The sequence below is a fragment of the Astyanax mexicanus genome, chromosome 20 (genome assembly GCF_023375975.1).
Source record: "Astyanax mexicanus isolate ESR-SI-001 chromosome 20, AstMex3_surface, whole genome shotgun sequence".
NCBI lineage: Eukaryota > Metazoa > Chordata > Actinopteri > Characiformes > Acestrorhamphidae > Astyanax > Astyanax mexicanus.
In genome coordinates this window covers 38716790-38744542 of record NC_064427.1, presented here as the reverse complement: position 1 = coordinate 38744542, position 27753 = coordinate 38716790, and the positions used below count along the sequence as shown (strand labels likewise).

General features: G+C 38.5%; 1 protein-coding gene across 7 annotated transcripts in view; it reads right to left on the bottom strand.

The window, feature by feature from the left end:
• Window positions 1–27753, bottom strand: part of fryb (furry homolog b (Drosophila)) — a 163511-nt gene that overhangs the window by 19490 nt on the left and 116268 nt on the right. For 5 of the 7 annotated variants that reach the window (XM_049468900.1, XM_022681467.2, XM_049468897.1 and 2 more), the window contains exons 41-51: window positions 25071–25222; window positions 22997–23184; window positions 22800–22894; window positions 20425–21038; window positions 20198–20295; window positions 12370–12546; window positions 11042–11182; window positions 8946–9128; window positions 4240–4404; window positions 3198–3272; window positions 1929–2096 (exon numbers count right to left, since the gene is read on the bottom strand). In XM_049468900.1, coding sequence (XP_049324857.1) covers window positions 1929–2096; window positions 3198–3272; window positions 4240–4404; window positions 8946–9128; window positions 11042–11182; window positions 12370–12546; window positions 20198–20295; window positions 20425–21038; window positions 22800–22894; window positions 22997–23184; window positions 25071–25222 — 2056 coding nt within the window. The remainder of the gene's footprint in view (window positions 1–1928; window positions 2097–3197; window positions 3273–4239; window positions 4405–8945; window positions 9129–11041; window positions 11183–12369; window positions 12547–20197; window positions 20296–20424; window positions 21039–22799; window positions 22895–22996; window positions 23185–25070; window positions 25223–27753) is intronic. The other 2 variants (XM_022681470.2, XM_022681474.2) reach the window with 1 other exon arrangement.

Below are 27753 nucleotides of genomic sequence, written 5' to 3'. Positions count from 1 at the left end.
ATAAACTCCTTTATTAACTATTTATAAACCATTTATAAATGAGCCTTATTTTAAAGTGGTACTGTGTCCTAACTTTTAACTGGTACTGTAATTGAGCATGTTTTGCACATCCTGAATAAAAAATGTGTTCCTGCTCACTTAAAACGGGAGTGATGTGCCACAAAAAATGCAATATTTAATAAAACGTAAATATACGTAACACATCTAAAAGTAAATATCAGGAAACAAATGTGAAATTCTGATCTATTGTATGCTTATCTCAAATTTAAAAACTAAGGAATCGTACATTTAGAGGAGGCTGTACATCTACAGTGAAATGAAATGAAATAAAATAGGTATAAATATGTAGTTTAGCCACAAGATGATGTTAACATGCATTTATAATGTGAGTCACAATGATGTTGTAAATGTAAACCATTCAGGACAGTCTAAATGACTAGCACACACACACACACACACACACACACACACACACACAGACAGGCCTCTAACACTCTACACATCAAGCACTAACACGAGCATGCTTACCTGCAGTTCCTGGGCAGCACAGGAGAGAAAGAGAGAGAGAGTTATACACACAGCGAGAAAGACGAGCAAGAAAGCAAACCAAGAGTTAGAGACAGAGAGAGAGAGAGAGAGAGAGAGAGAGAGGACTGTTAATGCACCACCAACCCGTGTTATAAAAGGTGAGGAAAAAGAAACACTACAGAAATGACTTGAGTCTTGTTAGAATAAGAAAAAATATAAAAATAGGATAAAAAGATGCAACTGAGTGATTAAACAGTAGGACAGCGCTTTCTAGTCGAAAAAGATTAACAATGTCCAACCAAAATTGTGTCTTCTATGCATAAACAAAACTATGATAGCTTTCATAACTAGATAGTTTTTAAAATCTTAACCCGTAAGAGCCCGGACGTGTTCCTAAATATTGATACCAAATTCAAAATGAAATGAGATAAATTTCTTTCTTCTTTCTGTGGGCAGATGACTACATATTTTAACCTCTTAAGACCTTAACTCTTCAATGGCATCCATTTTTTCCTTTGCTATTTGGGCTAATTATCACCTGATTAGTTTAAAAAAACAAAGAATTAGCTTTTTACATGATGTAGATTCTGAAAAAAAAAATTATGTCCACATATGAGGACTTTAGTTTTATGTTTCAACACAATGAAAAACACAATGAAGTCGCAATTTTTTTTGCCTGAATGAAAAATAAAAGTACAAACAACATTTGTGCCCCTTTGAGCAATATAGCTCATTTGTAGTGATGTTCATTTAAGTTTTTGATAAAAATCTAAACAGTAATGTGTTAAACTCTTCTGCCACCACTAGGTGACAGTATAATGGCCTCATAAGAGGACACCAGGCCCTTGTAGAGAAAAATTTAGTGTTGTGGTCTAGACAACTCAAAAAATGTGATGTCCACAAATGTGGATCCCAGGTCCTAGGAGGTTAAAAGTTAAAGCTAAAATCCTGAGGTGATGTTAATGATGCAACAGCAGTTTCATAACCTGTATTCATTTTGTTTGTCCATTAATCAGTTTAGAAATAGTTATATGCATCGTAAAACATTTCATTAAAACGTTTAATTTGTTTAAAAAAGAATTAGAACAGAGCTGTAGAAGCTAGTTTTATTTTTTTGGCACTAACCCAGTACGCCTATATTCTGTAAATAAGGTCCGATGAACAAACGCACACTCACAAAGTCTCCTGTGATGCTCTGAAGATTTTGCTTTAAAGGTCTGTGAAATATACGTCACCATGGGCTCTTTTGGATAAAAAATAAATCTAAATAAATAAGGGTATACACAGATTGTGTGAACTAGCGCTAGGCTAGGCTAGGCTACTCAGTGTCTGAAACCCTGTCCTAGATGTGGTTTTATGATGGAAGCAGAATGATGGTTTGTTTCCTGCTGCTCACTCACCTCTCCATCCTCTAGCTCCACATCCAGGAAGTCAAAGTCTCTGAAGACACGGAACTGCTGCTCTGAGGCAGTGTCGTCCAGCGTGTCCTCTCGCGTGCCATCCTCAGAGGACACCTGGCTTGGCTGGCGCTCCATGAGCTCCAGGTCACCACAGGAGGAGAAGATCACCTGGTAGAGACAGTGAGAGAGAGTAGGGTTTCAGGCTGAACATCGTTTATTAGGGGTGTCACGATTTCAATATTTTATCGAAATCAATCGAAATTATGTCATGGTCTCGAAGTCAAAAAGATAATCCCTTAAAGTCTTAAAGTCTAATTTTTCATGTTTAACTGTTATAGTAGGATAGAGTTCAGTTTGTTAAGGCTCTACACATCTGCACATTGCTGTTTTAATAGTGCACACTGCTGCTACAAAAAATCCAATAGATGGCATTACATATATATCTTAATTAAATTATTTACATTTTTTGTTTTTTGAGGACGCAAAAAATACGCCTTGCATGGCTCAAAACGTGCAAAAGGCATTTACTAACTCTCCTTATTAAACATGAGTGTGTTTTGGGTGTAATGTGCAATAAACCAATCAGTGTGACAGTTGCCATTTCCTGTAAGAGCCAGGTGTGCTCTGACTTTGGAAGATTGGTATTTTAACGGTGCAGTGCTTCTGCATTTTTCAGCTGAGGAAACTGACCTGTGTGTTCAGCCTGTGAAGGAGTTTTTTATATGTTTATAGTTGATGTTAAAGAGTTTGTGCTGCTGTGTGCCCGTGTGCTGCCAACAAGCAGGGGTGTATGCGCTGAGCTCTTTTCAATATAGGAATGGACGTCTGACAGTTGACTGTTGTCATGGTTCAAATCAGTCAGTGGTGCACCTGTGTTTTCTGTTGCCAAGATAGCAATACGCCAGAAATTTTCCTGAACACACTTCAATTCCAGACCACCACAGCCATCAGCATAGACATAATTATTTGCTATTTATATGAGGCAGGCACAAGGTGTGAAAATACACTTGGCAGGTTGTAAGATAGCAATAAGCATCGAGACACGCCTTGTGCAGGATGTGAAGTAGGTAGTGAGAACTGCAACCTGTAGACACAGGTCTTGCTGTCCTTAAACAAAGCTTAATCTTTACAAACTAACAACAGACTTTTGCGTAATTATACAGTAGCCGGCACAGTCTGATGAGTAATTTGATTTTACTTAATAAATGAACAGTTTATGATCCTGCAATTCATGTGTGCAGCACTGAAGCAGGCAGAGCGATCACTTACCGATGGGTTTTTGGTAAGTCCAACTTCCTGCCCACACAGTGACAACACATTCACCAGCTTTTCTCTCGTTCTCTTCTGAAAAAAGAAAGAAGCACAAAAAACAACCACCACATTAAATATAGTGAACATTATGTAGATCATATTATATGACTATATATTTCAGCAGTTATTAATACTAACTGAGATTGCTTAGGATCTTAAACACCTATTTTACTTATTATAATTAAGAATGATCAATAATGATCCAACTACCCTTATTTTTTGATATACACTTTAAGTTGTTCAATGTTTTAGATTTTGTTCCTATATTTTTGTCATTTAATCTTTAAGTCCAGTCAATAACCACAAAGGGTGTAAAATCCAGTGCACAAAATTGTGCCGGGAATTTTCTGCAGGGAAAATTAAAATATAGGTGCAAAATATATGACGAATATTTAAAATATTAAAGACATGGATTATAAAAGCTTGTGACCTGTGATCAATTTCAGGTCAATTTTTACTATATGAAATAATCACAATGTATTACAGCTTATATTAACAGGGTGAATCAAAGGTTTTTATATTTTTATTCTTTATATTAACTTACATTAATAGTGACAATGTGTATGTCACACCTTTACCTGTATATGTCTAGTGTCTTTCCCTTTTGGGTCCTTTCTGCTTCTGCCCTCTGTTTTCCTGTGTTGTGTCCCTAGCCATGTGCCTTTTTGAGCACATGGCATTGTTTTGGTTATTGTCCTGTGTCCGCCTTAGCCCTGCCCTGTCATCTGTGACCCCTCCTGTCTATTTTGTAACTCCGCCCCCTTATTACCTCCACAGGTGCCCCTAGTGTGTGCCTGTATATAAATACCCCATGTGCTTCTTTGTTCTCTGTCGTGCTTTTTGTTTGACCCCGTCCCGTGTGTTTGCTGTTTCTCAGTTTTTTTGGTTTGTTTTTTTGTTATGTCAAAAAATAAAATTGACTTGCAATTGCATTCTGCCTCTTCCGTGTTACAGTGTATGTATTGGCCATGTGTGTAAGTGCTGATGTGTGATGCTGTACCTGTGATGACTGCGGCCTCTTCCAGCTGACAGGAACCAGAACAGGGTTGGAGCTGGAGCCAGAGGAAGTGGAGGAAGCGCTGCGCGTCACTGCTATGGCCCGAGATTTCCCATCTCTTCCTCCTGAGCCCTGCAGCTCATCATACCTGCGGCCAATCACTGGTGTCTGCACACAAACAAACACACAAACACACACACACACACACACACAGATGTTGAGAGGTGAGAAGTGGGAGAATAAAGCGAGAAAAGCTAATACAGATGGTGCGCACCAGAAAAAGTAATAAAATAAATACTACCTTTATAAAACATATTAACAGTAATGTAACCGAGCGGTGTTACTTGGAGGAATTAAAGAGAAACAACCGAGACAAGAGTGTAAAATACTCCACTTTACTCCACCTGATCAGTTTTACCCACAACATAATAAAGTCTGATACAGTAATAATATTAAATACAATAAAACTGCTGTTTTTAAACAAAGCTGATATTTTGGCCAAGTTCAGCAAACATTTTTGTGATATTGTGACAGTACAACAATACATATTGTTGAATATACTAGTATGTGTAATTTGTTTTGTTCTTCAGTTGTTGATGATATAAAACACTGACAGAACTACTATAGGCTTCTTCAGTAAACAGTATATAATACTGAATCATAACACAAGTTAAAAAATGGCGACAGTCTGGACCTCAGCCTGGCGAAATTTTCTCTAACTGGACCGAATTCTAATTAAATACCCCTGTGATAGGGATATTTATCCTCATATCGCACAGCATTTTCCAAACTGCAACTTTACGTGAGAAAGATAAAACTTTCTTAATTTTTATTGAAAGCCAATGTAAAACTGGTTTACTTTAGGTCATTTTAAGCATTTTCTTTTGGTTCATTCATCAAGAAATTTTGACAAAGTGTATGGAACAGTTTGTGTGTTCAAATAATGTAGTAAACTAAAAATGACCAAATGACCAAAAATGGAGATACTTGTTTTTCATTGGACAGCAATGACGCATAGAATCCCCCAGTCCTACCCACTTAATCACGCTGGACCTGAACTATCTAGGAACTGTGACTCATAGCCACCCAGCATCCGCAATCTAGCCTTCCTGTAGATAAAGTGTTCATGTCCATGTGGAAAAACAGACTTAATTACTGAGGTCTTTATCAATTTAAGCTTGCGCCATCTGGACAGGATATCACTGCTTTCATCAGGCTGCATGAGAGCCTGAGACTGAGAAACAGAGCCACAAACAGCTCCCTGTCTCCCTCAGAGGTGGAAAAAGTACTGAAAAATAGTAATTAAGTAAAAGTACCTTTACTTTGCTAAAATTCTACTCAAGTAAAAAAAGTACTCAATTTAAAATTTACTTTGAGTAAAAGTAAAAGTAATAGTTACATAGTTAATTATTTGATGTAAAAAAGTCAGAATCATAAATTAAATAATTATTCAATTAAATAATTTGGACCTTTCAGGCAGTATTTGTTCAGAACACTTAATAAAACAAGTGGCATATGTTTCTATGATCCTTTTTTTCTTTACTGTTAAAGAGTTATGGCATATAGGTGACTATAAATCGTATTTTTACAGTTTTACAGTTCACTATTATTATTTTTTTTACTTTTTCTTTGTTTTAACTGCTATTTACATGTTTTTTTAACATATAAGCAGATTGTTTAAACTTGAGGAATAATCATAAAAAACATGAAATCATAAAAAAAAAAAAATGTTCGGTGCATGTGCAATGCCGTAAAGAAGCACATATCGATGGGTAGCATAACTGGACAGAACACCGGTTCCACCGAGCCGTGCACACAGACCCCAGACTACACAGCTAATTCACACAGCATCTCTCCCGCTAACCGCAATAAACACTGCTGGGAAAAGTTCAGCTGCGCTGCCATGGAGAACAAAACTCATTTTTTTTATTCAGACAGTTTTTTTTCCCAGCATTTTATTTTTTACTCAGTAATAGGGAGTTTTCCAATGTAGCGAAGTAGATTACTTGTGTCAAAATGAGCTTGAGTAAAAGTAAAATGACCTATTTTAAAAACTACTTTAAAAATTACAAATTACTCATAAAATCTACTCAATTACAGTAATGTGAGTAAATGTAACTAGTTACTTTCCACCTCTGGTCTCCCTTCTTCTCCACTTCACACAGCAACACCTCACCTAACCGAAGAAAGGCTTCACACTTAGACACTTAACAATGAAAGGCTAAAAACAACTTAAAAAAAATTACGATCACACTTGTCTCCATAACCGGGAGAAAAAATGTACACTTATAAAAAACCTAAAAAACTAACATAAACAGTGTGTTCATAAGAAAAAGCATGCGCTACTTTTGTGTACTGTTTGTAGATCAACATTTTCATCCTGAGATATTCCGAGAACGCAGTTCCTGGTTGAACACAAAGACGTTCCACTTGATTGTTGCCCTCAGTGTCCTCAAACAAGCTAATGTCTCAAGCTGTGCTCAGAGCCAAACAGGCTAGAAACATTTCCTCTGTCCTTTCAAGTCTAAAACAATTTCCTGGAATTCAGGAGGTTCTCCCAGACAAAACTGGTTCTCACACACACACACACGACACATGGTGCCAATAGGTTCATGTTTATCTGCTTCTGAGAGCCCTACTCTACAGCTGTTTACATGCATTCATTAGATTCAGAGGGCTTCAAACATCTGTACAGTTATAGTGCGAGTAAACCTTAGATTTTATTACACCACTGATAACCCTTTAGCACACACGTGTCAAACACAAGGCCCGCGGGCCAAATGTGGCCCGCCACGTCCTTTTATGTGGCCCGCGAGAGCTTGTAAGATCTTAGTGTCTATAATAAATATATCAGAAGCGTGCTTTGACCAAAAACTACATTTCCCACAATGCTTGTCGATTGTGTTACCCGCAAAGTTACAGCTTACTGCCACTACACGGCAGTGTAGTCATTTATGTGGAAACCCTGCCGGAGGGAAGGCGTAACTTCGCGGTTGGAATTGAGACATACAAATGTTTATCCCATAATGTCCAGAAAAAGAGAAGTTGATGCAGACGGACGGCTGTTTCAACAAAGATGGGAAGGCGAATACATGTTCGTGCTTCAAGGCGAAAGACTGGTATGCCTTCTGTGTTATGAAGCAGTGTCAGTTATTAAAGAGTACAATCTACGCCGGCATTTGTATTTTAAGTTAATTACATACTTATTTATATGTGTAGCTGTTGCGATGTATTTAGTGTTTGCAGGTTTTATGTGTTTATGTAGTTTTTGTAATTAAGCATCTAGTTTGATGCAAGGTGGTTGCAGTCAGTTTTTTTTTTTTTTTGCAAAATGCTAAATCTGTCACATGTTCTTAGCAGCTCACAGTTTTTTATTTATATTTATTAAGCCTCTTTTCAGTATCAAACGTTTTGATTAAAGTTAATATAACTTGTATATGATGTCATTCCTATTCACTTGACTAGTTTGGTTCTTGATTGATGGAGTTTTTGGATTTCATAACATGACAAATTAAAAGGATTTATGTTAATAGAGCAACAAGCAAACATTTTTTCCATGCAACTGTAATATTTGATTGAATAAATAATATATTGAGAGTTATTTAACATTAAAGAGTAATTACATTCATTTTATATTACATCTGGTTACATTTTATTACATTTATAAGTTACATCTGGCCCTAAGAGAACAGCCAATATGCCAATGTGGCCCTCGGCCAAAATGAGTTTGACACCCCTGCTTTAGCAGTAATCACCTCCACCAAATGTTTCCTGTAGCTGCACATAAGGGCGTTTTCACACCAGCACTATTTGGTCCCGTTAAAATGAACTCTGGTCCGTTTGTAACTTTAGTGCGGTTCGATTGAGCAGGTGTGAAAACAGTAATTGCACTCGGGCGCGGATCAAAACAACCGGACCGAGACCTGCTGGAGGAGGTGGAGGAGGTGCGGTTCCAAACGAACTTTGGGGCGGTTCGCTTGTGGTGCGAACGTAATACGGTCTCGATCCGACCTAGCTATTAATTATAGTCCTTTTATTTGAGCTAAACTGCTGATAAGACACAGTTTAAACTGATATATTAGCCAGATAAAGCTAATCACCACAGCTATGAACAAACACTGTGTCCATGCGCATGCGGTCTGTGCTGCGTTTACTGATCACAGACGCACGACTTCGTTTACTATGTGTACATCTGTACTGATTCAGAAACTGAAGTGCTCGCTTCATTTTTTTTCCAGTTCTGTACATTACACTGGTCAGCCATAACATTACACCTCACATCACCTTCTTGTCTCTACTTTCCTTGTAGCTGGTTTTAATACTGTGGCTTGATCTTGCCTAACAATTACCCTGACAACCTTAATCCTAGACACAATTATCCCTTGAGCAAAAAAAAACATGACCCAGATTACTGTTTTAGTTTACATGGAAAATGCAAGCTATGAGGAAAATGCAGCAGTTGACAAAGCAAACAAAAAAGCAAACAATGGTTGAGGTGAGGCACTACCCAACCCTGGCACAACACCCAAACGTCAGATAGTGTTGGCCTTGTGTTAAGTGGTACAAGAAGCGAAGTGCTGCTCCTGCTGCAATTATCTTTACAAGCTCGTTAATTAGCACCGTTGTGTCTGTGTTTGTGGTAAAACTGGTTCAACACTGCAATCATGTGCCTGACAATGAAATCATTCAGATATTTTTTTTTTTTTTACCTCAGAGATGTCAAAGTGGAAGTCCAGAGTTTTGCCAGGCAGGGCTTTGGATGAGCCGTCCCACATCATACGACTGACCTCCAGATTGGCCAGATCCCCATGAGCATAAGAAGGTAAAGACAGACTGGCTGAGCGAGACACCACCAGCTTCAGAACGTTCAGAGCCTCCTTCCAGTGGACGGTCTGCAATACAGAAATCAATCAATCAATCAATCAATCAATCACTCAATCAATCAATCAATCAATCAATCAACCTTTATTTTCACTCAGGAAAAAAAAAACATTGAGGGTGACCCTCATTTACAATGTTGCCGAGCCTTTATAACATCAAAGAGATTGAACAAATTTAATAATAATTTAGAAATAATAAGAAATAAAATAGTAAAAAAAATAATAAAAAAGAAGTACTCATTTTAAAGCAACATTTAATAAAAATATATATGTAAAACAGAAAATTCTAAAATACCATAAAAAAACCCAAATGAAACATAAAAAGTAAAAAATGTATAAAATATAAAATAAGTAAATAGATAATAGTAAAAGTAAAGTAAAATGTTAAAAATGAAAAGTGCTTAAATGAATAACAGAACTAAGAACAAGAATAAAAAAATGAACATTAAAATTAAATAAAAAATAAAAAAATAAATAATAATAATAAATAAACAAAAAAATAAATAAATATATATATATATATATATATATAAATATCAAAGGCTTTCACAGGCTTTCTGATGATGATTAGAAACTAAAAGTTTAAAATGATTCCTAATGATCCCAGCGAGCTGAGCTTCAGTGATTCCTGTAGTGAATAATTCCAGCTCACTAGTGCTCTCTCTCGAGTCTGATATTTATTATTATTAAATTATTATAAACAAACTCAATTTCAAATAGAAAAAAGTACTTACTTAGAACATTAGAACATTTATTTTTATATATATATATATTTTTTTTATTTCTAATTTTTCCCATTTTCTCCCCAATGTACACAGCCAATTACCCAACCCACTCATTAGGACTCACCCTATCACTAGTGATGCCCCAACACACCAGGAGGGTGAAGACTAACACATGCTTCCTCTGATACATGTGAAGTCAGCCACCGCTTCTTTTCCAGCTGCTGCTGAAGCTGTAGCATTACCGAGTAGCATCACAGCGCTGACACTCGGAGGAAAGCGCAGCGACTCGGTTCTGATACATCAGCTCACAGACGCCCTGTGCTGCAGACATCACCCTAGGAGTGATGTGGGGAGAGAGTGCCATCTACTGTACCCACCCGGAGGGAGCAGGGCCAATTGTGCTCCCTCTGAGCGCCGGCAGCTTGATGGCAAATTAGAACATATCTACATGAAAAAACACCTCATAAAGAGGCAAAAGTATTGGGACACCTGCTCAATAACAATTTCAACTGATTCATAGAAGAGGAATCCACAAATATTTAGACAATGCTGGGCTGATTTCCCAGAGAGAGATTATACAGCACAGTGAATACCCATGTAAAAAGAAAGTGCATTTAAGTATATTTTTTAAAAGTATACTTAATATTGAAAAGTACATACTTTTAACATTAAAATTAATACTAAAATTAATAAGCACTTAAATACCTACCAAACATACTATTTTGAAACAACTTATGGGAAATAAAGTATATTTCAATTGTAATTAAGCTATATTTAAATGCAACATAAAAGCATTAGGTGTTTTTTTTTCTTTACGTTTATCTTCTTCAGACTTTAAGTGCAGATTCAAGTGTGTGTTCTTTTAAACATCATTTTTAATACATTTAAAGTACATTATAAATGTAATACTTTGCGAATTAATGCAAATATTGTGTACAACTTAATGCTCCTGGAAAAAAAAACTACACTAAAATCCACTTTAAGTATATTTAATGTGTATTTTCATTGAGTATATTAAATTAAAAATGTACTTTTAGTATTCCTTACCTAATTAAACATACTTTTAAGGATATTTTTCATTAAAAGATACATGAAGAGTCTAGGACTAGGTTTAATCACTCTCTGTAAACCAACCCATAGTGTCTCTTCCATATAGACAGTGTAAGAACTACATTCAACCAGACTGAAGATGCCAAATACCTGTACAAACTTCTCAATGGTTTTGAGCACCTCCACGTTGAAGGGTTTGACCTGAATGCCTGCCAGGTCCATGTGACTCAGCAGACTGTAGATGATCTGCAGCAAAGGCTGTTGCATGCTGGGTAATCCCTTATCCAATAACTACAAGAGAGAAACAAGAGCACAAGCACTATTAAAAAGAGTTTGCACTCCATAATTTAAATAAGGGGTCACGATATTTCAGAGTAATTTTGTGCACTTTTGTACAATATTATTGCAAAATGACAAACCATGAAAAATATTGTATATGTCACAAAAATATACTACTAGAAAACAAATTAAACAAACAACAAAACAGATTTTTTATAAATAAAAAATGAAATAATGCAACATAAATGTAACAAAATGTACCACAAAACCAAAATGCAGCATATTTAGTGATTATACTTATATTGCAAACATTTATACACAATTATACAGTTATACACTATTCACAGTAAATAGCAAAGCAAAGACAGAATACCTGTATTATTAAAGCAATATTTTTGTGAATGATACTATATGGAACAGCCCTGATTAAAGTTTTTCAAAAGGATTTATTGAACATTGCTTTGCTTCATTTCCTGTATTTTTCCCACTATAAGGTGCACCGGATTATCCGTATTATAAGGCGCACTATCAATAAACATCTATTTTCTTGTCCATTTTCATACATGAAGCGTTCTGGATTATAAGGCTCATTTTAAGAGACACTATAAGGAACATTTAATTCAACAGGTCTCGCCGCTGGGTGGAAGTGGAGGGGGGTAGATTACTAAGTTAAGTAAAGCTAAGCTAAGTAAACAAAACTGTAATAAAACAAGAGCACTGGATATTAATCGATAGAGATTTCTTTTCTGAAAACTGTTTATTTGGGTAAAAGTAAAATGCTTCCGTTTACTTACAGTAAGCTTAGATTCCTGAATTCTCCAGCACTAAGGCTGGAGAATTAGCATTAACGGCTAACCTGACAACGCTACACTGAGGAACCCTGAGTGTTCCAGTAAGCCAGGGCGATATTAGCTAGTGTTTCCTCCCACGTAGCTTGTAGTAACATGGTAAACACGCAGACTACAGGCCGATATACTCCCCTCTGAAAGGTGAAAGAGCTAGCGTGGTTACTGGCTAATGCTAATGGTGCTCCAGCAGTGCTAGCCAGGCTTAGCAGCAGGCTACAGGCCGATTATACTCACCTCTGAACGGGAAAACGGCAGTAAGCAGCTAATGCTAATGCTACTCCAGGAGAACTAAACTCAAATATGGGAAATATTTGGTAAGTCACAGTAAAAAAATGAAGTTCAGACACTTACCTCAGCCATGTAAGTCACCATGCTAAGTGTGATGTCAGAGAAAGCCTCGTGCAAGTAGCGGCAGACCACGCTGACCCAGGAGAAGGGGTCTCTGGTGTAGGACCGGGTTTTATACAGGGTCATTACATGAGCAAGATGAGACAGCTTTGTGTTTCTCTCCTTCTCTTCTAGACACACCTGCAACATCAAAATCACATCATAAACACACAGACAAATACTTATTTACGACACAATTATGTATAAAAAGCAACAGAAAGACTGAAAGATTGTCAGATGTCTAAAAGAAAACCTCAAACCTGCAAAAACAATTGTAGTTGTTTTTATTACATTTTTTACTTTATCCCATTTTTCTCAACAATTTAACTATGCTAATTACCCCACCCACTCAGCTGCACTCCCCCTATTAATAGTAATGCCCCCAACACCCCCAATACATGTGAAGTCAGCCACCACCTTTTTTTTTTACAACTGCTGCAGATGTAGCATATCCGAGTAGCCAGTTTGTTCTACAGAGTGCTAAAAGATGCCTCTGCTGACTGCCATCACTGTAGGAGTGATGTGGGGAGAGAGCACCATCTACCATCCCAGAGACAACAATTCCAATTGTGCCCTCTCAGACTCCGGCTGCTGATGGCAAGCACAACGGTTGGGATTCAAAACAGCAATTTTTAGATCATAGTGGCAGCCATTTAGTCTGCTGGACCACTTTAAGCCCTTAAATTGTAGTTTTGCAACTGTGTTTTCTTTGAAAGGCATGAAAAATGTAAAGGTTTCATTCCATCGTTTTTTCATTCATTTTAAAATGTCTAGTTGTGGTCTCTAGTATGAATGAATGTCCCCAAATGACCCTATTGTTTTGTTTCTGTACAAACCAGCTTTTTTACTCAATTAGAGGTCTCTAAAGAAAGACAGGATTTCGTCTCTTGCTCATGAATATTCATACATGCAAACATATGACCTTTGATTGGCTAACAGCACTGCAGCAGAGAACGCCTACCTGCCTTCCTCCCACAGTCAGTTTTACAGCTCTAAAACTCAAAAGACAAAATGTTTTCAGAGATACAGCCTTAGTTATAAAGATAAAGAACTGAGTGCTTAGTAAAGTTAACCCTTAAACTTTACTTAAAATCAGACTCTCAGCGTCAACCCCCCACGGCTGAGCAGCTCTTAAACCTATAGTTACTTATAAAAGATAGCTAACGTTAACTAGCTGTGTAAACAAAGCTGTAAGCTCTTTAGCGCACGAGAGACAGTGTCGGCTCTACTGTTACACAGGTTCAGCTCTGTATGTGGGCGGTCCCGAGCCAAGGTGGGCGAGGCCATGAATTCACGAGTTGACGTAGATTCAATGCTTTTCCTGGTTGACTCTTTTTACACAACATTTTTTTTACTAGCTACAGCAGGCAATGGAGGTTGAAGAACAGTTTAATGTGCAGCATGCATTGTGACGTGCCTGTCCCCTGATTGGGTGTTAGGGGGTGGGGCTACAGACCTAATCAATATATGCACCTGTGTAGGTGTGCTGCGGGAGGCCTTTCTTTTGTTCTGTTTGCTACAGGCAGCTCAGTTTTCTGGGCCTGCTTGGTTTGGTTCTGTTTGACATTATGCTTTAGTTGTTTTTTGTTGATACATAGGTTTTCTTTGGGCCGCCTTTTTGTTTATAAATGTCTGGGCATGAACCTTTTTCTAATTTCTTCATTAAATTTATATTTTTTGCCATTTAAACACTGTGTGTCTTCCATTCATTTGTCACGGCCTAGAGCCAGTCGTGACAAATGTGGGGGCTCGTCCTACCTATTTTTTCTCTTTTTTTTTTTGCTTCAATGGGGACATACAGTGTCTTTGTTTTGGTTGTATAGGATTTTGTTTGATTTGGTTTGAGTTCATGTAGGATTGTTTGGCTGGGCCTGCTTTGCTTTGGATTTGTTTGGTCTTCTCTGGGTGAGTACAGCTCTGCAGGGTGGGGTGGGTTTGTGTTGCAGTTCCCTTTTGGTAGGTTTAGTGGGGTGTCCGTGTTTGGGCACACCATTTTTCTTTGGGGGGTGGATTTTGAGGGATTTTGTTTTATTTTTTATTTTTGTACAACTTCTGGGTTGAGGGCACCGCCATGGTGGTTGGGTTTTGTGGCCTTGGCCAGGGGACTTCAACGCTACTGGTATTTGGGTGCTTAAAGAGACTTGACTCTTGGAAGTTGTATGAAGACTAGGTTGAGTTTAGGTAGTTTTGTTTATTAGTTAGTGGGAATTGCAATTGCATTTTCCCTCCCCTCCTGTTGAGTTGTTTGGCTGCTTATTTTACCCTGGTTAACTATGGCTTCTGTTAGTCAATTTGTTGAGTCTCCTTCTGAGGGACTATTGGATCAGTTTTCTAAAGATCAGTTGCTTGAAGTTGCTAGTCATTATGATGTTGGGTTATCAATCACTGATAAGCGTTTAAAGGAGAACATTAAGGCTATATTAAAATCTGCATTAGTAGAGCAGGGTGTTTTGAAGGCTTCACCAGTTTCTACTAGTCCCTTATCTTTGAGAACTTCTTTAACATTTGAACAGCAAAAAGAGCTAATTTTGTTAGAGGCTGCTGCTAAAGAGAAGTTGATTCAGACACAGCTAGAGGTGGAAAAGCAGATTGAGTTGTCTAGGCATGAGTTGGAACAGAAAAAGCTTGAGATTGAACAGTATCGTTTGGATTTGGTTAAAGCAGGGAGACTTTCAGGGACTGGATTTGCAGCTGGTAATGTTGGGACAACTAGTTTTGATGTAGTGAAGTATCTTCAGCTACTCCCTAAGTTTGATGAAAGAGATGTTGATCGTTTTTTCTCATTGTTTGAACGTGTGGCTGATGCCAAGGCCTGGGAGGATGGAGAACGTACTCTATTGTTGCAGTGTGTGTTTACTGGTAAGGCTCAGGAGGCTTATTCTGCTTTAAATGTAGAAGATGCATCTGATTATACAACAGTTAAGTCTGCTGTTCTACAGGCCTATGAGTTGGTTCCAGAGGCTTACAGGCAAAAGTTTAGGTTGTGGAGAAAAGGGGAGAAACAAACACATGTAGAATTTGCAAGGGATATTTTAATGCATTTTAATCGGTGGTGTACAGCATCGGAAGTTAAGTCTTTGGAAGATCTAAAGAATTTAATTGTGCTGGAACAATTTAAAAATTCTGTTTCTGATCGCCTTGCTACATACGTGACTGAGCACAAAGTTAAGACCGCATATGAGGCTTCTGTTTTGGTGGATGAATTTGTTTTGATTAATAAGGCTTCATTTGGTCATCGTTTTCATGGAGGGTCTGTTAAGAGGGACTCTAATTGGCATCCTTTTTCTAATTCTGGGGTGTATGCTGTAGGGGAGCAAGTGAGTCGTTCACCTAAGGTTAGAAATCTTGAAAATATCTGCCATTACTGTCGTGCCAGTGGTCACTGGAAAAATGAATGTCCTGTTTTGAAGGCAAAAACAGAGGGCCCTTCCTCTAAAACACATTTTAGAAGTGCTCCAGCCCCTGTAAAATCTGTCAGCTTGGTTGCAGCAGTTCCTCCTGTTTTAAAATCTGTAGATGGAAAAGTTTGTGATCCCATGTATGTTCCATTTGTTACAGAGGGTTCTGTTCACTTGGTTGGCTCTGCGAAGCAAGTTCCCATTCGTATTTTGAGGGATACTGGGGCGTCAGAATCTTTTATATTAGAGTCTGTGTTGCCTTTTTCTTCTAATTCATATACAGGCAGTGATGTCTTAATTAGAGGAATTGGATTAAAAGTACTGGCTGTTCCACTACATAGAGTTGTTCTGTCATCTGATCTTGTTAATGGAGAGGTAGAATTGGGTGTACGTTCTTGTTTGCCAGTAGAGGGGGTGCATTTGATTCTAGGAAACAATCTTGCTGGTGAACGTGTCTGGGGAAATGGTTCTCCATCTTTGGTTGTAACTTCAACACCAAACAGTCAGATGGGTGTTTTGGAGGATGTTTCCCCTGAGATATTCAACTCTTGTGCTGTGACACGTGCTATGAGTAAAACACCATTAACCTCTGTTCCTTTGTCTCCAACAGAAATTTCTGTGGGTAAAACAGTTGAAATTCCCTCTTCCCTCTCTGTTTCCCGTGATGAGTTGATAAGGGAGCAGGTGGCTGATCCTTCTCTCAGTGAGTTGTTTGACAGAGTTCTACCTGCTGATGTTATTGAGGATGTATCTTCAGGTTATTTCCTGGAGGATGAACTGTTGGTGAGAAAATGGGTTCCTCATGGAGTTCATTTTGTGGGAGACTCCATTCTGCAAATTGTAGTTCCCAAAAAGTTTCGTTGTCTGGTGTTGCAAACTGCGCATGATGCGTCAGGACATTTGGGAGTTAAAAAGACCTACAATAGGATACTTCAGCATTTCTTTTGGCCAAAGTTAAAAAGGGATGTATCTTTATACATTAAGACCTGCCACACTTGCCAGTTAACGGGTAAGCCCAATCAAACATTGAAACCTGCTCCACTTTACCCTATTCCTGCTATTAGTCAGCCTTTTGAACATCTGATTGTGGACTGTGTCGGCCCCTTACCCAAGTCCAAAGCCGGGAGTACTTATCTCCTGACTGTGATGTGTCAAGCCACACGTTATCCTGCAGCCTATCCCCTTCGGTCTATCACTGCAAAATCTGTGGTTAAAGCTTTGACACAGTTTATCTCAGTTTTTGGAATCCCTCAAGTTATACAGTCTGATCAAGGGTCTAATTTTACTTCTAGTTTGTTTAGCCAGGTATTGAAGCAGCTTCATGTAAAACATAACCAAGCTACTGCTTATCATGCTCAGAGTCAAGGAGCATTAGAACGATTTCATCAGACACTGAAGGCTTTGCTGCGTTCTTACTGTGTTCAAATGCATGATGATTGGGAAGCAGGGTTGCCGTGGTTATTGTTGGCTGCTAGGGAGGCGTCCCAGGAAAGTTTAGGATTTAGCCCTAACCAGCTTGTGTTTGCGCACAGTGTGCGTGGTCCGTTGTCACTGTTGACTGATGGTTTAAAAATGTCGGAGCCACCTAATCATGTTTTAGGTTATGTCAGTGATTTTCAAAGGCGTCTCTATGAGGCTGGTCAGTTTGCTAAGGAAAGGTTAAGCCTTTCCCAGGATAAGATGAAGCGTTTGTTTGATCGTCGGTCAGAGGTTCGTGTGTTTCAGCCAGGTGACCAAGTCCTGGCCTTGTTGCCTATTGTTGGTTCGCCATTTCAGGCCAAGTTTGCAGGTCCATATACAGTGGTGAAACAGACTTCTGATCTTAATTACATGTTGGAGACACCAGACAGAAGAAAGTCAACTAGAATTTGCCATGTCAACCTGTTAAAACCCTATTTTGGGCGAGAGTCTTTGGGGAAGTCAGGTACGTTGGAAGGTAAAGTGGAAACGGATGTCAAGCCTGTCCTTTTGGCTGGGATTTGTTTTGCTAAAGAGCAATCATATCCATCTAGTGAGCCATCTCATTCTTCTGTTCTGACAGTTCCAGAACCCACTGAGTTTGATCCAGGAGATTCTGTTTTGCTCGGCCAATTAAACAATTCTGCAGCTCTGAACAATCTGCAAGACATGCTTGGGCATTTACCTGCTTTACAACGTGCAGATTTAGTTAACTTGATCTATGAATACAAGTCACTGTTTCCTGATACACCTACCTGTACAAATTGGATAGAGCATGATATTGATGTGGGTGATGCAACCCCTATTCGGCAAAGGTATTATCGTGTCTCTCTAGACAAGAGAAGACAGTTGGATAGAGAAGTTGAGTACATGCTTAAAAACAACATAGCAGAACCCTCTTTCTCCAGCTGGGCCTCTCCATGTTTGTTGGTAAATAAACCTGACGGTTCTTTCAGGTTCTGCACAGATTATCGAAAGGTAAATGCAGTGACCAAGCCTGATTCTTTTCCTTTGCCACGGGTGGATGATTGTATCGATCAGGTGGGGGCTGCCCAGTTTGTAAGCAAATTCGATCTATTGAAAGGTTATTGGCAGGTTCCGTTAACACCAAGAGCCCAAGAAATTTCTGCTTTCATTACACCATCTGGTTTGTACTCTTACAAAGTCATGAGTTTTGGACTTCGAAATGCTCCCGCTACATTTCAGCGATTAATGAATCGTGTTGTCTCTGGATTAGAAGGGTGTGCAGTTTATCTAGATGATCTTGTGGTGACCAGTAATACTTGGGACACTCACCTTCTTCGTATGCGGGAGCTGTTTGATACATTTTAACAGGTTGATTGTAAGATTAGCTTCAACAAATCTGAGTTTGCTAAGGCTACTGTTAACTATCTGGGAATGGTTGTGGGGCAGGGAAAAGTGTGCCCGTTGAAGTCGAAAGTGCAAGCTATTGACCAGTTTCCTCCTCCAGTCACAAAAAAAGAATTGATGCGTTTTCTTGGGATGGTTGGGTACTACCGTGCCTTCTGCAGAAATTTCTCAGTGGTGGCAGCACCCCTTACTAATTTGCTACGAAATCAAGTTAAGTTTGATTGGACTCCAAATTGTCAGCAAGCTTTTGAGGAATTAAAGCTACTTCTAACAGTCGCTCCAGTTTTAGCCGCACCTCGTTTGGATCAGTGTTTTAAATTGCAGGTTGATGCCAGCAATGTTGGTGCTGGGGCAGTTCTGATGCAGGCTTCTGAGTATGGGGTTGATCACCCTGTTGGTTTTTTCTCAAGAAAATTTAATTCTTACCAGTTGAATTATTCTGTAATAGAAAAGGAGGCTTTGGCCCTAATTTGGGCCCTGAAACACTTTGAGGTCTATGTGGGTACGGCTTGTTCTCTGGTAGTGTATACTGATCATAACCCCTTGACTTTTTTGCATTCTTTACAGAATCCGAACCAGCGATTGATGAGATGGTGTCTGTTTTTACAGGGGTACCACCTAGACATACGGCATATCAAGGGCCAGGATAATGTAATTGCGGATGCCCTGTCCCGTGGTCCACTGGGTAAATAAATTCAGGCTGCTGTCTTGTTTTTCTCCAGTGTTTTAATTTTTCTCTTTTTGCTTTCTCTTCCTCTTGGCTCTACCTTAAATTGCTTCCTAGGCGCCAGGGTTGCTGGTGGAGACTGGTGAATGAGGAGGTTGTGTGGAGTGGACTTAAAACATGGAGATGGCAGGACTGGATCAAAGCTGTTGGAGTTCTGTTTTTCTTTTTTTTTTTTTCTTTTTTTTTTTTAAGGGGGGGTGTGTGACGTGCCTGTCCCCTGATTGGGTGTTAGGGGGTGGGGCTACAGACCTAATCAATATATGCACCTGTGTAGGTGTGCTGCGGGAGGCCTTTCTTTTGTTCTGTTTGCTACAGGCAGCTCAGTTTTCTGGGCCTGCTTGGTTTGGTTCTGTTTGACATTATGCTTTAGTTGTTTTTTGTTGATACATAGGTTTTCTTTGGGCCGCCTTTTTGTTTATAAATGTCTGGGCATGAACCTTTTTCTAATTTCTTCATTAAATTTATATTTTTTGCCATTTAAACACTGTGTGTCTTCCATTCATTTGTCACGGCCTAGAGCCAGTCGTGACAGCATATACAACTCAGAGAGACCTGCTGTATTTCACAAAGAACAAGCGGAGAACTTTAAGCAATAATGAAATTTCAGTATTTGACCAAATTTAGAATTTTGTTGAGTTTCGGTTTTAGCAAAAAAATTGCATTTTAGTGCATCCCAAGAGGAAACTACTCAGATGTTAGTAACTCAAAATGATGAAGTGTAAAGACCTTTTAGATTAACTGCAATGGTGTAGGATTAATATCAGTTTTAGGAAACCCACAGGGTGTAGCCTTGAATTCAATCGTATAAAGAAAAGGAATATATGAAATATGTAAAAACCTGCGCTATCCTCTCGGCACTCTCTTTGCAGAACTGAGTCGGGGAGTCAAAATGCTGCACCAGGTGAGGAAGTAGACACAGCACATTCAGAGGGAAGCCTGAGAGAGAACAGAAAAGACAGAAAGAGAAAATATATATATATATATATATATATATATATATATATAATATAAACTTTACAGAGAACTACGACACAAAATACAAATTTAATTATAACTGCTGTTCACCTATAGCCTGAGACGTATCCACCACCGCCACTCTGGACACCGGCGTGAGTTGGCAGAAGAGCTGCAGGGTGAGGTCACTCGTGGCTGGCGAGGTGAAGCCCTTGAGCATCAGCTGCTGCAGGCCGGCAAACCCGCTCCATTTCAGCTGAGCCTGCAGCTTCTCCAGGCGCTCGCGGTTCTCCGGAAGCTCCAGGGGAACCCGTGCCAGCAGCTTGTGCACCAGCCTCAGAGACATCTGATACTCAAACTCAAAATCTGACTCCATGAGGGAAACGGCCACCCAGAAGATGGTGGCCAGCAGGTTGGAGGGGTGGCTGGCATGAGAGGGATCGGTGACAGTGCTGCCGTCGGCGCGGGTGGAGGAGGACGAGGTGCTGCGGGCTGAGCGGGCGAGACCCTGCTGGGTACACGCCTGGATTCGGTCCAGCGTGGCGCTGCGCGGCGGGTCTGAGGCTGAGCGCTCTCCGCTCTCGCCGAACTTCTTGGGCACAGAGTAGCTGCGCTGGTGCCGGCTGCGCTCAGACGTGCCACCCTCCTGGAGGAGGTTCAGCTGGCCCGTGCTTTTGCGGTTGCAGTTCAACTTGCCACTGACCAAGAAGTCCGGAGATGAGGCTCTGTGACAATAAATAAAAAGGTTATGGGTAGATGTTTATGTTAATTAACATAAGGTAACATAACATAGTACAAAAATATAAAATAAATATTATTGTAATTTGTTAGTTCTTTGCAACTTCACAATTTAAATAATTAGTAGGAATTAGGCGTGAGCGATATGGCTCTAAAATAATATCACGATATTTCAGGGTATTTTTGCGATAACGATATACTTGGCGATATAGGAAAACTAAAATAATGAATTCATTTCAGGAATATAGTATAATAGTATAACAGAATAATCATAATGTGGCAAAATAAATAATATAGCATAAAATAATATAATGCAGCAAATAATATTGCAGAATATTTAGTGCATGCATATAAACTGCAAACTAAAACAATTATACAATAAATACACCTAAAGCTTCACAGTAAATAATAGACTACTTTTAAGACAGAACAGCCCTATTATCACAATATGGATTTTTAATATCATGATATTTCTGTGTCACGATATATTGTATACAATATAATATTGCCCACCCCTAGTAGGAATATGATGGTCTTGGAACTGATTAGAATACAGATAAATAAACCGTAAATAAACAATCGTATATTATATTTCTATAATATCACAATCATTACCCCCTACTGTCCTGTCTACTGTGGGTGGTAATGCCTCCTACTACATATATTCGCAGTTAGTGGTGCTTGAAAGTTTTAGAAACCTTTAGAAATTTCTGTATTTCTGCATAAATAAGATCTAAAACATCATCAGATTTTTACACAAGTTCTAAAAGTATATAATGAAAAAAAATATCATACATGGAAATATATTTATTGAAGAAAATTATACAATACTATATATTTGTGACTTTTTGCTTTCAGTATCTGATGTGACTCATTTTACCGTACAGAACATCTTCAACTCTACCTTCAGGTTCTTCCACAACATGTTGATTAGATTAAAGTCAGGACTTTGACTTGGGCCCATTTCGAAACATTAACTTTATTCTTATTGAGTGTGCTTAGGGTCATTGTCTTGCTGCATGACCCACCTTCCCTTATGATTCATTTCATAGACAGATGTTCTGACATTTTCCTTTCGAATCCTCTCATATAATTCAGAATTCATTTTTCCTTCAATGAAGGCAAGCCGTCCAGGCCCAGATGCCACAAAACAGGCCAATCCCATGATACTACCACCACCATATTTCACAGATTGAATATAGTTCTTTTGCTTGAATTCAGTGTTTTCCTTTTTTCAAATACAAGGCTTTTCATTTAAACCAGAACGTTTTATGTTGGTCATATCTGCCTACAAAACATTCTTGCATGTCCATGTGAGAGAGGCCTTCAGTTGCTTAGAAGTTACCCTGGGGTACCTTTGTGATCTTGCAGACCATTAATCGCCTTGTTCTTGAAGTGATCCTTTATTTGTATACAATCTGTCTTAATGTGAATGGGTGAAACTTTTCCAGCCTGATGAGCATCAAAAACTCTTTTTCTGAGGTCCTTAGAAATTGTCATGATACACTTCTATTACTGTACTTTAAATAAAACAGGACGCACACTCACATCTGATTATCATCTCATTGATTCAACCACTAGTTCCACCTTTAAGGAGGTTTTTAAAAAATATTTTATATTTGTACCACTTACAGATTCGTAATAATATATTAATATTTTCCTCAATGAGTGAATGACCAATATTATTATAATTATAATATATAATTTAATGTCAATTAAAACATATAATAAAAGCACCAATATCTCACCTGGTTAATGCAGCCATCAGGTCACTGTTTTTCAGGCATTCAGCCAAATTGTCCACCACTGACTCTAGTGTGAGCAATACCTCCATTACATAACCCTGAGAATGAGACACGTATCTCAATCAAGCAAGACACGTAAAGACCTCACTCACACACAAACACTAAATACATGTACATACTGAATATACAACTGCACACACCTGCACCTCATCACCATGCTCTCCAACCACCTCCACCAGCCGTGACAGCAGGTCTGAGATGGCGTGGGCAGAAAGCGGCTGCTTGAGCGCTCTGAAGATCTGGAAGGAGCGTCCGGCATAGTGTCGGGATGAGCTACACAGAGCTGTCTGAAGAGCGACGTCACTTAGCTGCTGCTCTAGGTGGAAATCTGGAACAGACGGAAACATTAGTACACATTAGAAAGCAGATTATCAACCACAGATTATAATAAGTGCTACATTAATTACAGTGCTGATGGCAATGCCCACTTAAAATCATTTTTAATTTAAAGCAGCAGTTCCTAACTTGTTTTTTTTCTAAATAAGTGAAAGCAGTAGTATTTACACAGCATTTACTTACAATTATCTAGATTATAAGTACTCTTCCACATGCTCTAAATGCCTCAAAACTAAAATAAAATACTGTATGTTATAATATAATATACAGTGGCTTGCAAATGTATTTATATCCCTTAACTTTTTCACATTTTATCATCTTACAACCACAAAATTAAATGTTTTTTCTTGAGATATTCTTGAGGATTTTAAGCTTCATGCTGTCAGAGTTGATGGGAAGATGGATGGAGCTAAACAATACAGGGCAATGCTGGATGAAAACCTGTTGAAAGCTAAAAAAGACTTGAGATTGGGAAGGATGATTACCTTCCAGCAAGACAATGACCCTAAACATACAGCCAGAGCTACAGTGGCATGATTTAGACCAAAGAATATTCATGTGTTTGAATGGCACAGTCAAAATCCTGACCTAAATCCTATTGAGCTTCTGTAGCAAGATATAAAAAACTGCTGTTCACAGACGCTCTCCATCCAACCTGACTGAGCTTTTCTGAGCTGTTTTGTAAAGAAGAATGAGCACAAATCTCAGTCTCTATGTAGAGACATACTTCAAAAGACTTGCAGCTGTAATTGCAGCACAATGTGGCTCTATTAAGTATTATATAATATAATAAAACCATGTATAATATTTGTTTCGCTTCACATTTATTTGCTATTTTGTCTTGGTCTATTACTTAAAATCTCAATAAATTAATCTCAATACATTTACAAGTTGCACACAGCAAAAACAGGAGTGTTGAAATTTCAGAGTTAAACAGCTGAGAGTTGATTTTCACTCTCAAAGTGTAATTTTAACTCATTCAGATTTAAATGGTGTTCAGTGTTGGAGTTATTTGATAGAGTTGAATATTTCAGTGTTAATCCCACTAAACCCAATAAATACTGGCCATCTCCACAGAGATTTAATTAAACTCCGCCCAGTTATACACGTTATTTGCATAATGGGTGTGTCCCCCAGATCCTAATGTACCATCAGTGTGAAATCTTACCCACCAGGGCTACCTTCCATTGGGTATTGTGTTATATTTTGTTTAATGGTTGTTTGTCTAGCCAATGTGTTGTAGGCTATAAGAGCAAGTTACCATCCTTTGTACAGTAAATTGTGATAAAGTGTTGGTAGTGCACTAAGAAATAAAATGGAAAATTACCCGCAAACCTGTCCTGATTAATAATTAAATAATAAAAAATCATATCAGTTGACTAATCTTATTCTCATTTATATCTTTTTAAACTCTTTTCAGTGTAACAATTTAAGGAAGTTAAAGAAATACAAATGTGAGTTAAAAAGGAACTCTGGCAAATTGTCAAATATTTAACTATTTTGAAAGTGTTGATTTAACTACAAAGAGTGTGGACCTATATAAACCCTGAAAAAGAGTTAAAATCATCTCTGTGGGAGTTAATTTAACACTTGCCTTTTTGCCGTGTAAGGTGACAAATTTTGAAAAGCTTCATGGGGTATGAATACTTTTGTAAGCCACTGTAAAAAAACTGAGCCAAATGAATATCAATATGAGAGGCATTTTAATTCATTTAATCTGAGAGTAACACAACCTACTGAACTGCACAGACCTTAGCAGCAACCTTAATATTATTAGAGCTAATGGTCAGTTGGTAAATTCTTCACAGGCTCATCTCAGCAGCTTCTCATATTCCACTGTCTGGTTCTTATCGAGTAAAGAGTGCATAAGACAGGTACCTGATTTGGTCTCCTTGAACACAGACATCACATGGCGCAGGAAGTTGGCGAGCTGCTCAGCACTCTTGGAGTTAGGGTTTTTCGGCGTGATGTCTTCATGGCACCAGAGTGGTCCAAAGGCCCTAAGTAACAACAGGACAGTACTCCAGGCACTGCGCCACCACAAAACCACCACCAAGAGTCACACAGCGTTAACGACACAGCTTGAAGACGACCCTGCCTGTGACCCAGACGATTAGGTGCTGGTCTATTATGTACAATGTGGCTGGAATGAATCTATACTGGACCTACACTAGATTTCTACTAGGGGTGTGATGATCTGATATTCAGTATTAGCATCATTATGACACGGACAAAAATCCCCGGTTTGAATATTTAGCAAACTCCTCTCTTTTTTGTACATTTTTCATTATATTTTCATGGGACTCGTTAAGTGTCACAAGGTCTTAAGTCTTAAGTTTGAATGGGGGATCAGGCGTGTAAAATATTATCATATTGGTCATTGGTCAGATTCAACAAGGCACCTCATGGCAAAGAACTCTCTAAGGATCTATAAAAAGAATTGTTGGCCTAGACTATAAGAAGAGTACCAATATAACAGTTTAACAGTGCAGGTTCCATTCAGAACAGACCTCCTCATGGCCAACTATAGAAGTTGAGTGCACATACTCAGCATTATATCCAGAGCCAGGAAACTGTCTGCTGACTAGAGCTTAGATCGGGCCCAAAAAATCCAGCCCGACCCGCCCCGAACTCGTGCATGTTTTGCCCGAGTCTGACCTGACCCGCCCCATACACTGTCACTATGAGCCCAAGCCTGATTTAAACTCAACATTTTTTTTAGTAAATAGAGTGTTAAAACGGAGCTTTCTAAAAACATTTTTTAGGCTGTTTGAGTAAGCCATTAAAAAACAGAGATTGAGATTGAGAGACAGAGATTGGGCACAATTTGGCCATTTTCGTGTAGGGTTTCATTATCATTTAATGTACTTATGTTTGTTGCCAGCAGTTTAGATATTAATGGCTATGTGTTGAGTTATTTTGTATCACAGCAAATGTACACTGTTATACAAGCTGTACACTGACTACTTAATATTGAATCAAAGTGTCACATCCTCTGTCATATCCATGAAAAGATTAAATACATAAAATATTTACACAAATGTGCGGGGTGTACTCACTTTTGTGAGATACTGTATATACAGTATAGTTGAAAATTTGTTTCACAGTTTGAGCAAAATGTTAATTTGATGGTTACATTACGCAAAGTGCATTTAGACTACGATATTAGAATCTGATTTTGGTCTCGATATTAAAAAAAGTGTGCTGGATCAGACAATAAGGCCAATTCATGGGACCTATCTGTTCACTGACCCTGATGCTCGGAGCCTCCACTACTAGACTTTGCAACAGCTTCATCCACCAGGCAGTCAGACTCCTCAACGAACAGAGACAGAGCTGAACCCCACCCCACCCACCACTCACCCAACACACTCACAAAACTGAACTGAACCCCCCACCCCCCTTACGCACAGAGACTGAACTTCACCCATTCAGCACACAGAGACTGAAATGTCTTTATTCCCTTCAGCAATATTTGCTGCCACTCTCAATAACCATAAACTCTCTACCTCAGTAACTGCTGTGATTATATATGTTCTATATGTTACAGTATGTTACACATCTCTGCACCTTATCCTCACTATACACTTTATTATACCGTATCGGTACTGCACTGTCCTGTCTTTAAATTGTCTCGTCCTTTGTATTTATTGTATTTATTGTTATTTAGTGTTATAGTTTTATGTTGCACTGTCGTCACTCCTGCACTTTATGTTGACTACTGCTTGTTGTTCATTTTTGCACCATGGTTCCAGAGGAACGTAATTTCACTACACCGTGTACCTGTACTCAGATGTACTGACAATAAAAGCCTCTTGACTTGACTATGGGCAGCTACTGTATATGACTGTATTCTATACTATAAATATGGACTAATACACATATTATATAATTGTTTGAATGTGTTCTTGTGAACTCATTAATGGTGCCAGTCTTGGTCAGGTCTCCCTTGTGTAAAACGTAATTTTACCTGGTTAAATAAAGTTAAGGTTTAGTTTATGAAAAATAAAATGTTATGCCTAATTCGCCCCCTAACTTCTAGCATGGCCTTGTGTTAAAACTCCGGAAGCATTGCTCTTGTAAAGTGTATCATCATCTGGACTTCATGAAGTTTTCTACTTTTGGTGAAGAGAACAGAGAACAGTGGACAGCAAACTACATGTAGACTACCATACTAATCTTTACCATTTTAAAGTGACCTCCCTTTACAAGTGAGACAAACAAATATTACGTAATAGATTATTGATCTTTAATAACACTGCACAACAATTTTTTTTTATCTTTTAACAAGTCTTGCTTCCTGAAAAGTTTTAGTTGATTGTGACAGGTACCTATAGGGTATGCACAAATATAGTTTTTGTTTTACTGCATCACGTAGGAACTCTAAGAAATAGACATTTATATGTTTACCTATTTAGTCACGTTTATGTTCCGCATGAGCCATTAAGTTCAACAGAATTAAAAATGTTTTGCTCTTGATTTTCTTTTGTATTCAGCTTACAGTATTCAGCTGTGTCCAACAGCAGTCAGCAAGCATTGACGGATTCCAGTTGCCCTGGTA